This window comes from Oncorhynchus masou, chromosome 33, assembly GCF_036934945.1.
Source record: "Oncorhynchus masou masou isolate Uvic2021 chromosome 33, UVic_Omas_1.1, whole genome shotgun sequence".
Lineage (NCBI taxonomy): Eukaryota > Metazoa > Chordata > Actinopteri > Salmoniformes > Salmonidae > Oncorhynchus > Oncorhynchus masou.
The window spans coordinates 41,290,883-41,306,450 of record NC_088244.1 but is presented as its reverse complement, the minus strand read 5'-3'; the positions used below and the strand labels follow the sequence as shown (position 1 = coordinate 41,306,450).

General features: G+C 40.5%; 1 protein-coding gene across 2 annotated transcripts in view; it reads left to right on the top strand.

The window, feature by feature from the left end:
• The window catches only part of LOC135528565 (TOX high mobility group box family member 2-like), a 128,066-nt gene that overhangs the window by 58,888 nt on the left and 53,610 nt on the right, over window positions 1–15,568 (top strand). For both annotated transcript variants that reach the window (XM_064957738.1, XM_064957736.1), the window contains one exon: window positions 6,655–6,714. In XM_064957738.1, coding sequence (XP_064813810.1) covers window positions 6,655–6,714 — 60 coding nt within the window. The remainder of the gene's footprint in view (window positions 1–6,654; window positions 6,715–15,568) is intronic.

Below are 15,568 nucleotides of genomic sequence, written 5' to 3'. Positions count from 1 at the left end.
TATTTTAAAAATGTAGTTCCCCATGATAGGACAATAAATAAATAAGACGTATAATTCATTCTAAAAGTATATCCATCATCTGAACAACATTGAAAGCCCTTTCATACACCGGCTCACAGCAACACATTGGTTCTGGGATATGCAACCATATCATTTCTCACTTACTCAACTTTCCCAAACATAACAAATAAATACAAAAATAAACATACACCACACCATCCACACATACTGTGCCTTCTGTTTACATAGTTGTTATCTTCACCATGTTGAATTAGTGCTTGTGTGTTCCAATTAGTTATATGTGAAGATATATACAAAAGTAATTTATTTTTTAAATTGTATTGTTACAATCCATAACCGGGCTAGAATTGTGTTTCATTATTTTCCTCATCTGTGAGAACTTTGTAATTTTTAAAATAACCATGGAGTAGTCTTTGTGTCTCTGAACAACTGGTTATGAATATATAGTTTATCAACGAAGTGAGTTACTTGTTTCCCTTTTAATATATTTTCTTTGAAAATTGGATACAGAACTTTACGGAGTTCTGCAATTTCCTTCGGAAACTGATCATTCATGCCAATTTTGGTCCCAGCAAGTCTTTTACCCAGGCTTTTAACCATTATTTTACTTTATAGGAAGCAAGGAAGCAAATTTGGCAACGATTGGGCGTTCATACCTTTGGCCTCTATGTCCGAAGCGGTGTACATGTTCAGGTTGGATTTTGTCGATAGCTTCGCGTGGAATCTTAAGCGCTGAAAGTAGGAACTCTCTAACTACAGATTCAGGAACTTCCCCTTCTTTCTCCTGGATACCTGTAAGTACCAGTTTCGCTCTCATGGATCTAGTTTGTATGTCCAGTAAGGCTTCTCTCAGAACGGTGTTCTCCTTTTGAATTTCATTCACTTCGGTTTCAATCTTATTGACTGTTACTTTTAACTTGTTTGTTTCCTTCTCCAATGTTGCAGCTTTTTCATCACTCATCTCGGGGCTTGCCTTCAACACTTTTATATCCTTACTAACTAATTCAAGTATACCCAGTTTGTCATTTATTGATTTTAACAGAATGGTTTTGACCTTTACCATTCCCGGTGGTGAAAATATTAAATCGTCTGTGTCTGTAGAAGAGTCACGTTTTCGTTTTGGAATCGGTTCCCCTTTCTTACTCTCCGTCATGTTTGGGTGTTGCTTGTTTTCGTAATATTTGCCGTTAAATGTCTTAAGATTTGTTTTATGTTATTATCCAGATTGAAGGTTATCACCCACCAGATTGTGCAGTGCTAATATTTTAGTCTAACTTGTCAATGTTGAATATTACGTTTTATCTTGAGGTGCTCCACATAACTTCGTTCAGTCAGCCATTACATGTCCACAATTTTTTCTTACCTATCCCTCGATTCCTCGACTCCTTGCACGTCGACTCCCGGTGTCAACTCCCATTTGTGAGTGTCAAAACTCCAAAGATTCAGTGCTTTTGGAACGGAGGAGACTGATTAGTTGCTGTACTTCCTAGAACACAAACACTTGCATCTTTCAGTATAGGCAGGTCGGCCACCTGGCAGACAGTCAGAACCGTGCACTAGGCCGATCCATCGGCAATCAAAAGCTGTATCACGCGATGGAATGCTGTATTTCACCATTTCTTGGCTAGCAATGTCTTGCGACTTCAGTAAAGCAGGGCCTACAGTATCATCAATGAATAGGCTAGGATATTGAAATGAGCGAGATGAAAGACTTCGCTCTCACACAGTCACACTATTGAGCCAGAAGGTTGCTTACTTTCTGCGTCAACATAAAACATTTCATTAAAAAACTGTTCGAAGAATTCTTGCTTGAGAAAATGCTCTCTGCTAAAAAGCTATTTTTGTTTCTTTTTGACCATTTGAATTGAAAAACAATCACAGTAAGGAACTTAATTATTACCCAGAAATGATTTGATATTGAGAGAAAAGCAGCTGCATTGGACCTTAACATTTTTTTCCTTCAGTTCTTCAGTCCCATTTGGTGCCTAGTGAATAGAACCCAATGGAGTGGTCTAATTGATCAGCCTGTTTGTTTTCTTACTGCCGTTCAGCTGTAGGCCTATGCTGCAAGCTAAAATGTGAAGTCAGGTCTATGTAAGGTGTTTGAAGTGTTTTAACTTTGGCTAGCCCACCAAGGGGAATGGATTCTTTAGTGGAATGGTGGGATAGCAGACATGGGTACAAATTTGAAATCTTCAAATACTTTGAGTGTTTGCTGTAACCTACCAGGGTTAACCAGAGATGGAAGAGGAAGCGAGACATCCCACTCCCTAATTTATTTCTGGTTACGTTACAGTCAATGAACTAAGCAGACCAGACCCAACTGCTAATGCATTGTTGTCTATGGGAGAACCACCCCAATAAGCAGCCCGGAACTGACAATTCTTTTCAATGGTTAAAAGCTTTTTAAACATAGTGGGATATCTTAATTTATCCACAATCTTTGTTAACACTTTTGCAGCTACTCTTTTGGTTCCATTGCGCCAGGCCAGCTCAATCAAACCCTTATAAAGTAATAATTTTAAATAGTATTTGAACCCATGTCTATGGGATAGTTGTATTGATGTGCAAGAGGAAATGAGGACATACAGCTCCCCAGATGTTCCAAAGTAGCATGGTAGCATTATGGCAGTCATATTACCCCATCCATCAAAGGGTTTCTTCAATGCAGCCTATAATTTTCAAATCCAGCATTGAACAATCCCGCAAGCCAAGATGAAAAGACAGCAACATTGTATTCTACTATTAGCACTGTAAATATTACATGTATTCCCTAGATACGCTAGTTAGCATTACTTCCACCTTGTGGGTTCATTATTTTTGAAGAGCCATGCTCGTCGATGATGGCAAGGCCTGACCTAGTTCTGGGCCATCACCCCCCCCCCCTCACACTCTCTCTGTCTCTCACACTCTCCCTCTATCTCCCTGTCTCTCTTTCTCTCCACCACGTTTCACACTGTGAAACATTGCGAGAGGTGGTCCCTGCTGAACAATTACCATGCAAAGCAATCCAAATAGAGATGTTTGCCGAAAACAACATGTGTGTAATTACTGCTTAATGACTCCCTTGTCTAGTCAGAATGCACAATTAGACCGGCAATGGGGAAGCACTGCCAGTGCCCACTGGAGAGAGAGAGAGAGAGAGAGAGAGAGAGAGAGAGAGAGAGAGAGAGAGAGAGAGAGAGAGAGAGAGAGAGAGAGGGAGGGGGGGGGGGCAAAGAGGATGGTTTCTGCAGTGAATGTGGAATAATGGCTGCACTGATAGCATTCAGCTGAGGATAAATTGGCATTTTAAATGGGAGAGCCAGTGCGAGGAGAGCTATAGCAGAGCAAGGCTTACATTGGAATATATGAGCAGCCATGTTGAATTACAAAATGTCTGACCTTTATCTGTTGTCTTGGGGGTTGATTGGTAGTTGGATGGTTTCAATTTGAACGTCAGATTTTCATCCCACCTCCGTGTTTAAAAAAAAAAGACTGTGACATGAAATAAACACTTTAATTCTTTATCCGTTTTGTTTAATGGCATAGCTTAAAAACAAGAGGATAAAATATATATTTTTGTGTGTATTTGTTGACTGTACTATAAGACCCAGAAGAGGGTCTGTTCCGACCTTACCTCTTTATCTCACTTTATCTAATCGCCGACATGACAGTGGTTTTTGATACATTAAATTAAATACAGTAGTCTAAATACAGAATGTGGACGTGCTGTAGAGGCTTTCATATGAAACAATTATATCACCCTGTACCACTCATTGATCAAGTTGTTGTTCACAAATATGGTGTGGTTTTGAAAGGAGATAAGCCTGTGATCTCACAAAGCTAAATGTCTGACAATATATTACTTATTCAAAGCTAACAGAATGTTGCTCAGTATTTAAACTATGCTTGTATAAACTGAACAAAAACATAAACGCAACATGTAAAGTGTTGGTCCCATGTTTCAAAAATCTTATTTCTCTCAGATTTTGTGCACAAATTTGTTTACATCCCTGTTTGTGAGCATGTCTCATTTTCCAAGATAAGCCATCCACCTGACAGGTGAAGCATATTAAGAAGCTGATTAAACAGCTTGATAATTACCCAGGTGCACCTTGTGCTGGGGACAATAAAAGGCCGCTCTAAAATATGTAGTTTTGTCACACAACAAAATGCCACAGATGTCTCAAGTTTTGAGGGAGCATGCAATTGGCATGGTAACTCTAGGAATGTCCACCAGAGCTTTTGCCAGAGAATTTCATGTAAATTTCTCTACCATTAGCCGCCTCCAATGTCATTTTAGAGAATTGAGCAATGCATCCAACCGGCTTTACAACCGTAGACCATGTGTATGGCATTGTGTGGGAAAGTGGTTCGCTACTGTTAACATTGTGAACCGAGTGCCCCATGATGGTAGTGGGGTTATGTTATGGGCAGGCATAAGCTATGGACAATGAACGCAATTGCATTTTATCAACGGCAATTTGAATGCACAGAAGTACATTGACAAGATCGTGAAGCACATTTTTATCTGTGACCAAAAGATGCATATCTGTATTCCCATTCATGTGAAATCCATAAATTAGGTCCTAATGAATTTATGTCAATTGACTGATTCCCTTATATGAACTGTAACTCATTAAAATCTTTGAAATTGTTGTCTGTTGCATTTATATTTTTGTTCAGTGTAGTTCTCTTTAAGTAGCATAGTTGCCGCCCCAAAAGATATTTATGTGTGTTTTGTGCAGTGCTAAAACGTGTTGAATATATTCTTGGAGACAAGAAAGGGAAAGGGAAAGGGGTTACCTAGTCAGTTGTACAACTGAATGCCTCCAACTGAAATGTGTCTTCTGCATTTAACCCAACCCCTCTGAAACTGAGGTGTCATTGAGACGGCTTATTTATGTGTCTGGGTGGTGAATCTATAGTTAGGAATAGAAATGTATTCTTTAGAATAAGCAAGTAGTTCCTCACAAGGTTTCCTTTGAATGCATCATTAACCAACCATTGCCTCGGGCCACTGCTCATTCCCCAGTCATTACTCGCTATTACTAATAATCTGGTGTAATTTGTGAATCTCTCTCTTTCTCTGCCTCTCTGTATCTCTCTTTATCTCTCTTTATCTCTATCTCCCTCTTTTTAATGTCTTCCACTGTGGATATTTTCTTTCACCCTCAGGGATCGTATCCATCAGACCTCTCAGGTCATCATTTCTTAGCCAATCACAGTGGGCCGTCTGTGTTCACTGATATTCTACCTGTGTTCTTCTAGCTAGCAAACCTTCAATCCATTTCTTCTGGATCGGAAAAGACCACCCATTTAATCCCACTGTATCTCCCCATCTGTGGAATTTGAAATAGAATGCTGTTTGATCATGTTTTCATTGCCGTCTGTCTGTTCCCCTTCCTAAACCCACCGAGCTAGGTGATGTGGCCCACGCTATGCAAATAATTACTTTTGTCAACAAACAAGAAAACCTTGTCTCTCCTTCATGCCTTTAAATAATTCCATAGCGGGTTGAGAGCTGGTATTGATATATGTCTATGAATGTCCTGTATTACCCGATGCACGGTGAGGGCACTGTCAAGGTTAATCCCATTTGCCGTATAAACGGCTTCATGACAGATCTGAGTGCTATGGAGAGTCCAAGGTTGTACGGCAATATATTGCTTTCTGTTGGGCCATAAAAAAAATTCTCCATCACAATGGCTTCATGAAATTCTCTTGTAGTATCTTCAGTTTAGGCTTTGTGAACTGTCCTCATTCTTAAGAAATTCATTTTAAGATGTTAGATGACTATCTGGCAAGAAGATTCCAATTGAAAAGTGGTACTCCTCATGAATTTCTGTGTTGCTTCAAATCTGGGCCTGATTCATAAAGCATTTCAGAATAGGATTGCTGATCCAGGATCAGGTCCCACCAGTCCATGTAACCTTTAATTGTGATCTAAAAGACAAACTGGTCTTAAATCAGTACTAGGACACTTGATATGGCCCCTGAGTCCTCAAAGGGGCCTATGTCTGAATAGGAATCTTTCCTAAATTGTGGCCCATCTGTACCATAGCAATGTAGCTAAAACAGCATAGCACTGTAGTTTGTCTAGTGTCAGGGCCATGTCATAAAACAGTTCAGCCACGCAATCTGATTGGAGCACAGCCATGCTAAAACCCCAGTAAAGGCATTCCCCCTCATTTATTAGTGTTTAGAATTAGGGTCAGCATCAAGTGTTCTCTTCTCTTAGCATACTCCTCATTGCTTATACCCCATGTGAGAGACATGGCATCCCTTCCCTTCAACAGCCAAGTACTCATACACACACATGCGCACACACACATGCGCGCACACACACACACACACATGAGCACACACACAGTATACACATAGGGTATTCTCGACCCCACAAGGGAAAGCCCATCGCTCGTCACTTGGCTCAACTAGCCTAATTACCGCCCACTGATGAACTGTAATTACCGACACTGCCACAACGAGGTTTAGAGAATGTGACAAAGTAATTAGACTCACGCTTCAGGCCACCCGTAAAGCCATCACTACTTCTCTCGCTCTTTCTCTCTCTTTCTCTCTCTTTCTCTCTCTCTGTGTTTAGAACTCTTATTCACGTAATATTTGTTTTCTTTCTATTTCTTTTTACAGTTTGATGGTGACAACATGTACATGAATGACAATAACCAGGAGTTTCGGTCACCAAGCCAGGTGAGTAGGCCAGTTCACCAACTAATAATGAAGTTTGAACAAACAGGTTCTACCTTATGGTCAAATACCATTCTATCTGTGGCGGCTGCATCAGCTAAACTGAAGCGTTTAAATGTCGAATAGCAAAGTATGAAAAGCAAAAACAATTGAACAATGTTGCTTCAGAGCTACCACCCTCATTGTCATCCACATGTTGTAGTTTTCTCTATTCCTAACATGGAGAGTAACTTCCCATGCTTAATTATTGACTAGTTATTATGGAGTTCCCAAAACTAATAGCTGTGTTACCTAGTCCAGGCAAGGTAAGGTGTGGATTTGTTTTTACCAAAACAGTTTTCACTGACTTACTTGTCTCAAACCCTTTCGTTCCATTGAGAGCATAGGCCATGCACAAACTTCCTCCAGACTTGGTGTATTGAGGTTTTACAGTATTAAAAGGTGTTATAAGGTGTTGTTAGATTTCTGTCTAACTAGCCTGTTGGGAGCTTAGGAGTGTAGCTAAGATAGGAGCTGACCCGACACTCACTCCAGTAGACTGGGGGGAGGGGAGCAGAGTACTCACAGCTAGAGCTGGAACACATGGGAAGATTTGTTGATACAGCGGCAAACCTTGATGCTTTAACAAAACATGACAAGGTTACAACTCCTCATCAATTAGCACTTGCCAACAGAGAGGGAGGGAGAGAGAGAAGGGGGAGGGAGAGAGAAAAGGGGGAGGGAGGGAGGCAAGGAGAGGAAGAGGGAGCATGAGTGTTCAGAAGTCAAAAGGCTGAGTAGAGACCCCCTAAACCTTTCCTAATAAGATTGTATTTTCTTTGATGTCTGGATTGACTCCATATAATGAGGGGTCGAGCGATAGATTTCGCAGTTTATTGGCTGCTCATGGCTCATTGCAGAATCACAAGGTCTACCGTGTTGGCTTCTCTGACGACATCACTGGACACACATTGGTTGCTTTAATTGGGCAAACTGTCCAGCACTGTTGTCCATCAGACTGGTGATATGTCAATCAACACCTACTTTAAGTGATCAAAGGTCTCAACTGACATCTCTTTGAACTTAAAAACTTCTTAGGGCTGAGATCCCGCTAACGGGGTCAATATGACAACAGCCAGTGAAAGTGCAGGGCAAAATTCAAAACAACAGAAATCCCATAATTAAAATTCCTCAAACATAGAAGTATTTCAGACCATTTTAAAGATACACTTCTTGTTAAACCCACCACAGTGTCAGATTTCAAATAGACTTTATGGCGAAAGCACTACAAACGATTATGTTAGGTCAGAGCCAAGTCACAGAAAAACACAGCCATTTTTCCACAAAAATCAGAAATAGAGATAAAATGAATCACTAACCTTTGATGATCTTCATCAGATGACACTCATAGGACTTCATGTTACACAATACATGTATGTTTTGTTCGATAAAATTCCTATTTCTATCAAAAAATCTCAGTATACATTGGCGCATTATGTTCAGTAGTTCCACAACCATGCGGTGGTTTTGCAGAGAGCCACATCAATTTACAGAAATACTCATAATAAATGTTGATGAAAATACAAGTGTTATGCATTGAACTTTAGATAGACTTCTCCTTATTGCAACCGCTGTGTCAGATTTCATAAAAGATTTACGGAAAAAGGAAACCATGCAATAGTCTGAGTACGGAAGTCAGAAACCAAACAAGCCAAAAAGATATCCGCCATATTGTGCAGTCAACAGAAGTCAGAAATAACATTATAAATATTCACTTACCTGTGATGATCTTCATCAGAATGCACTCCCAGGAATCCCAGTTCCACAATAAATGTTTGTTTTATTCGATAATGCCCATCATTTATGTCCCAACTCACGAAGCGTGTTCACTAGGGGCAGACGAAATGTCAAAGTTTCATTACAGTCCGTAGAAACATATCAAACGATGTATAGAATCAATCTTTAGGATGTTTTTAACATAAATCTTCAATAATGTTCCAACCAGAGAATTCCTTTGTCTGTAGAAATGCAATTGAACGCGAGCTAACTCTCACGTGAACGAGCGTCACGAGCTTGTGGTACTCTGCCAGACCACTAACTCAAAGAGCCCTTATGAGCCCCTCCTTTACAGTAGAAACATCAAACAAGGTCTATAGACTGTTGACATCTAGTGGAAGCCTTAGGAAGTGCAACATGACCAATATCCCCCTGTATCTTCAATAGGGGGTAGCCTAGTGGTTAGAGCGGTGGACTAGTAACCGGAAGGTTGCAAGTTCAAATCCCCGAGCTGACAAGGTACAAATCTGTCGTTCTGCCCCTGAACAGGCAGTTAACCCACTGTTCCTAGGCCATCGTTGAAAATAAGAATTTGTTCTTAACTGACTTGCTGAGTTAAATAAAGGTAAAATAAATGAGAATGCGTTGGAAAACGACCAACCTCAGATTTCCCACTTCCTGGTTGGATTATTTCACAGGTTTTTGCCTGCCATATGAGTTCTGTTATACTCACAGACATCATTCAAACAGTTTTAGACAGTTCAGAGTGTTTTCTATCCAAATATACTAATATATACAGTGGGGCAAAAAAGTGTTTAGTCAGCCACCAATTGTGCAAGTTCTCCCTCTTAAAAAGATTAGAGAGGCCTGTAATTTCCATCATAGGTAAACTTCAACTATGACAGACAAAATGAGAAAAAAAATCCAGAAAATCACATTGTAGGATTTTTTAGGAATTTATTTGCAAATTATGGTGGAAAATAAGTATTTGGTTACCTACAAACAAGCAATATTTCTGGCTCTCACAGACCTGTAACTCCTCTGTCCTCCACTCGTTACCTGTATTAATGGCACCTGTTTGAACTTGTTATCAGTATAAAAGACACCCGGGGCGGCAGGGTAGCCTAGTGGTTAGAGCGTTAGACTAGTAACCTGGAAGGTTGCAAGTTCAAACCCCCGAGCTGATACAAATCTGTCGTTCTGCCCCTGAACAGGTGAGTTAACCCACTGTTCCTTGGCCATCATTGAAAATAAGAATTTGTTCTTTACTGATTTTCCTAGTTAAATAAAGGTAAAAAAAAACTCAAACAGTCACACTCCAATCTCCACTATGGCCAAGACCAAAGAACTGTCAAAGGACACCAGAAACAAAATTGTAGACCTGCAACAGGCTGGGAAGACTGAATCTGCAATAGGTAAGCATCTTGGTTTGAAGAAATTAAACTGTGGGAGCAATTATTAGGAAATGGAAGACATACAAGACCACTGATAATCTCCCTCGATCTGGGGCTCCACGCAAGATCTCACCCCGTGGGGTCAAAATGATCACAAGAACAGTGAGCAAAAATCCCAGAAACACACGGGGGGACCTAGTGAATGACCTGCAGAGAGCTGGGACCAAAGAAACAAAGCATACCATCAGTAACACCCTACGCCGCCAGGGACTCAAATCCTGCAGTGCCAGACGTGTCCCCCTGCTTAAGCCAGTACATGTCCAGGCCTGCCTGAAGTTTGCTAGAGAGCATATTGATGATTGGGAGTATGTCAGATGGTCAGATTAAACCAAAATATAACTTTTTGGTAAAAACTCAACTCGTCGTGTTTGGAGGACAAAGAATGCTGAGTTCAATCCAAAGAACACCATACCTACTGTGAAGCATGGGGGTGGAAACATCATGTAAATTTCCCTGGTCCCTTTATTTTTCTGGACGACTGATCCGTGTAAAGGAAAGAATGAATGGGGCCATGTATCGTGAGATTTTGAGTGAAAACCTCCTTCCATCAGCAAGGGCATTGAAGATGAAACGTGGCTGGGTCTTTCAGCATGACAATGATCCCAAACACACTGCCCGGGCAACGAAGGAGTGGCTTCGTAAGAAGCATTTCAAGGTCCTGGAGTGGCCTAACCAGCTCCAGATCTCAACCCCATAGAACATTTTTTGGAGGGAGTTGAAAGTCTGTGTTGCCCAGCAACAGCCCCAAAACATCACTGCTCTCGAGGAGATCTGCATGGAGGAATGGGCCAAATACCAGCAACAGTGTGTGAAAACCTTGAGAAGACTTACAGAAAACTTTTGACCTCTGTCATCGCCAACAAAGGGTATATAACAAAGTATTGAGATACACTTTCGTTATTGACCAAACACTTATTTTCCACCATATTTTGAAAATAAATTCATTAAAAATCCTACAATGTGATTTGGATTTGGATTTTTTTTCCTCATTTTGTCTGTCATAGTTGAAGTGTACCTATGATGAAAATTACAGGCCTCTCTCATCTTTTTAAGTGGGAGAACTTGCACAATTGGTGGCTGACAAAATACTTTTTTTGTCCCACTCCCTCTCTCTCTCTCTCTCTCTTTCTATATATATATATATATATATATGTGTGTATGGTCTGTATATATATATATATATATATATATATATATATATATATATATATATATAATACACTGCTCAAAAAAATAAAGGGAACACTGAAATAACACATCCTAGATCTGAATGAATGAAATATTCTTATGAAATACGTTTTTCTTTGCTGAGAACAAAATCACACAAAAATTATCAATGGAAATCAAATTTATCAACCCATGAAGGTCTGGATTTGGAGTCACACTCAAAATTTAAGTGGAAAACCACACTACAAGCTGATCCAACTTTGATGTAATGTCCTTAAAACAAGTCAAAATGAGGCTCAGTAGTGTGTGTGGCCTCCACGTGCCTGTATGACCTCCCTACAATACCTGGGCATGCTCCTGATGAGGTGGCGGATGGTCTCCTGAGGGATCTCCTCGAAAGACCTGGACTAAAGCATCCTCCAACTCCTGGACCGTCTGTGGTGCAATGTGGCGTTGGTGGATGGAGCGAGACATGATGTCCCAGATGTGCTCAATTGGATTCAGGTCTGGGGAACGGGCGGGCCAGTCCATAGCATCAATGCCTTCCTCTTGCAGGAACTGCTGACACACTCCAGCCACATGAGGTCTAGCATTGTCTTGCATTAGGAGGAACCCAGGGCCAACAGCACCAGCATATGGTCTCACAAGGGGTCTGAGGATCTCATCTCGGTACCTAATGGCAGTCAGGCTACCTCTGGCGACCACATGGAGTGCTGTGTGGCCCCCCAAAGAAATGCCACCCCACACCATGATTGACCCACCACCAAACCGGTCATGTTGGAGGATGTTGCAGGCAGCAGAACGTTCTCCACGGTGTCTCCAGACTGTCACGTCTGTCACATTTGCTCAGTGTGAATCTGCTTTCATCTGTGAAGAGCACAGGGCGCCAGTGGCGAATTTGCCAATCTTGGTGTTCTCTGGCAAATGAAAAACATCCTGCACGGTGTTGGGCTGTAAGCACAACCCCCACCTGTGGAAGTCGGGCCCTCATACCACCCTCATGGAGTATGTTTCTGACCGTTTGAGCAGACACATGCACATTTGTGGCCTGCTGGAGGTCATTTTGCAGGGATTTGGCAGTGCTCCTCCTGCTCCTCCTTGCACAAAGGCGTAGGTAGCGGTCCTGCTGCTGGGTTGTTGCCCTCCTACGGCCTCCTCCACGTCTCCTGATGTACTGGCCTGTCTCCTGGTAGCGCCTCCATGCTCTGGACACTACGCTGACAGACACAGCAAACCTTCTTGCCACAGCTCGCATTGATGTGCCATCCTGGATGAGCTGCACTACCTCAGCCACTTGTGTGGGTTGTAACTCCATCTCATGCTACCACGAGAGTGAAAGCACCGCCAGCATTCCAAAGTGACCAAAACATCAGCCAGGAAGCATAGGAACTGAGAAGTGGTCTTTGGTCACCACCTGCAGAACCACTCCTTTATTGGGGGTGTCTTGCTCATTGCCTATAATTTCCACCTGTTGTCTATTCCATTTGCACAACAGCACGTGAAATTTATTGTCAATCAGTGTTGCTTCCTAAGTGGACAGTTTGAGTTCACAGAAGTGTGATTGACTTGGAGTTACATTGTGTTGTTTAAGTGTTACCCTTATTTTTTTGAGCAGTGTATATATAAATATACTAATAATTTGCATATATTAGCAACTTGGACTGAGTAGCAGGCAGTTTGCTCTGGGCACCTCTGGGCACCTTAGTCATCCAAGCTACTCAATACTGCCCCCAACCATAAGAAGTTAAGACTTTGTGGCTTTCCAAAACATGGAATCTAAACTCTAGCTGAGTTTATGAAAGTTGCCCATTCCCAATACTCTTCAGAGCATACTGCCTCGAGGCCTAGCCTACCTATCATCTGAAAATAATTCAAAGATTTCACACGCTTATGACATCTGTGTTTTCCCTTCGTTCCACATAGAAATCATTACAGATACTCAATGCATGTGTTTGGAAAATGAGGCAGTTATTGCATAATTGACATCTAATTATGTACATTAGATGTGCATTTACTTGCTGCATATAATCATGGCCTTTGAAGATGAATGAAACAAACTGGGGCTTCTTCGCTGCGTTCATTTCTGTGATGGTGAATAGCCATTGATCTCAGTGTTTCTCTTATATGAATTTAGCAGCGGTATACCACCCAATTGTTTTTCTGTGTTTTGTTTTAATATAATGTAGATGTATAGATGTACAGTGCCTTCAGAATGTATTCACACCTCTTGAATTTTTCATATTTTGTTGTGTTACCGCCTGCATTTAAAATGGATAAGATTTTGTGTCACTGGCATACAAACAATGTCCCATAATGTGGAATGTTTTTAGACATTTTTACAAATTAATAAAAAATTAAAAGCTGAAAAGTCTTGAGTCAACAAGCATTCAACCACTTAGTTTATGGTAAGTCTAAATAAGTTAAGAGCTATAATGTGCTTAACAAGTCACATAATATGTTGCATGGGCTTACTCTGTATGCAATAATTGTGTTTCACATGATTTATTAATGACTACCTCATCTTTGTACCCCAAACATACAATTATCTGTAAGGTCCCTCAGTAGAGCAGTGAATTACGAAAACAGATTCATCCACAGAGACCAGAGAGTTTTTCCAGTGCCTCGCAAAGAAGTATAGGTAGATTGGTAAAAAAAAGCAGACATTGAATATCCATTTGAGCATTGTGAAGTTATTAATTACACTTTGGATGGTGTATAAATACACCTAGTCACTACAAAGATACAGGCGTCCTTCTTAACTCAGTTGCCGGAAAGGAAGGAAACCGCTCAGGGATTTCACCATGAGGCCAATGGTGTCTTTAACACATTTACAGAGTTTAATGGCTGCGATAGGAGAAAACTGAGGATCAACAACATTTTTTACTCCGTAATACTTACCTAAATAACGACGCCTGTACAGAATACAAATATTCCAGAACATGCATCCTGTTTGCAATAGGGCACTAAAGTAAAACTGCAAAAAATGTGGCAAAGAAATTAACTTCATGTCCTGAATACAAAGTGTTTTGTTTGGGGCAAATCCAACACAACACATAACTGAGCAGCACTCTTCATATTTTCAAGCATGGTGGTGGCTGCATCATGTTCTGGGTATGCTAGTCATCGGTAAGGACTCAGGAGTTTTTTTTAGGATAAAAAGAAACTGAATAGAGCAAAGCACAGGCAAAATCCTAAAAGAAAATCTGGTGCAGTCTGCTTTCCAGCAGACACTGGGGGACAAATTCACCTTTCAGCAGAACAATAACCTGAAACACAAGGCCAAATATACACTTGAGTCACTTACCAAGACGACATTGAATATTCCTGAGTGGCCTCGTTAACGTTTGGACTTAAATCGCAAGACTTGAAAATGGCTGTCTAGCAATGATCAACAATCAACTTGATAGAGCTTGAAGAATTAAACAAAATTATGTGCAAATATTGTACAATCCAGGTGTGCAAAGCTCTTAGAGATTTACCCAGAAAACATATATTTTTTTTTACAAATGCTATAATTGTTCTTCCACTTTGACATTACATTGTATTTTGTGTAGATCGTTGGGGAAAACAATTACAATTAAATCCATTTAAATCCCACCTTGTAGTACAACAAAATTTGGAAAAAGTAAGGTAGTGTGAATACTTTCTGAAGGCACTGTATGCATGCCCCAGGAAGACACCCTCCACCCCCCCATGCAGGAAGACCCAGGTTGACTCCCCCACCACGCCCTTTGTTGTTGATTAGATCTCTAGGTGCAATCACTAGGTGATGTCTTGGGGATGATGTCATGTTTTTTTTGTCGTTTTTTTTTTTGTCGTAACATGACATTTGTGGGTTGCAAAATGTATAACTTCAATTGCACATATGCCAATATACTTTTGATGTCCCACCGGCCCATCAATATTGTATGTCTGTTGAATTAAAAAAAAAGTATATTATAGAGTTACCTTTGTGAGTGTCCAGAGCTTCTTGTGTCTAGCTAGCACACTTCAGCACATAGTCAGGAGATTACATTACACATGTAATCTCAGGCCCTTTCAAGAGAAAAACACTAAATAGAAACAGCTTTCATTGATTCTAAGCTAGGAAACAGGTCTAGTCACTCAGTGGCTTCTTCCAAAAGGTATTCATTTGTTTGTTGTAACAGTACACGGAAGGGACATTTTTTGTTTGTTTACCAGCTGAAATTCTTGATCTGCGTTGACTGCATACCAACTGCATACCAATATAACTCATAATATCAATAATTCACCCTATGGACTTTGATTTGTGTCCCGCGTTTCATTTGAATCTGGGATTTATCTGAAATATAGGCTTTATAAGAGTTTTATAAGCTCGTTCAATTATGCTTATTTATATATTCCTTACCACAAAGCATAAAATCTATCATTTGATGTTTTCAATCTGTCATTGAATGTACATTGTTCACAAGCACAAGTGCAAGAATGTTCATTGCTATACATACATGTAAAGTATATTT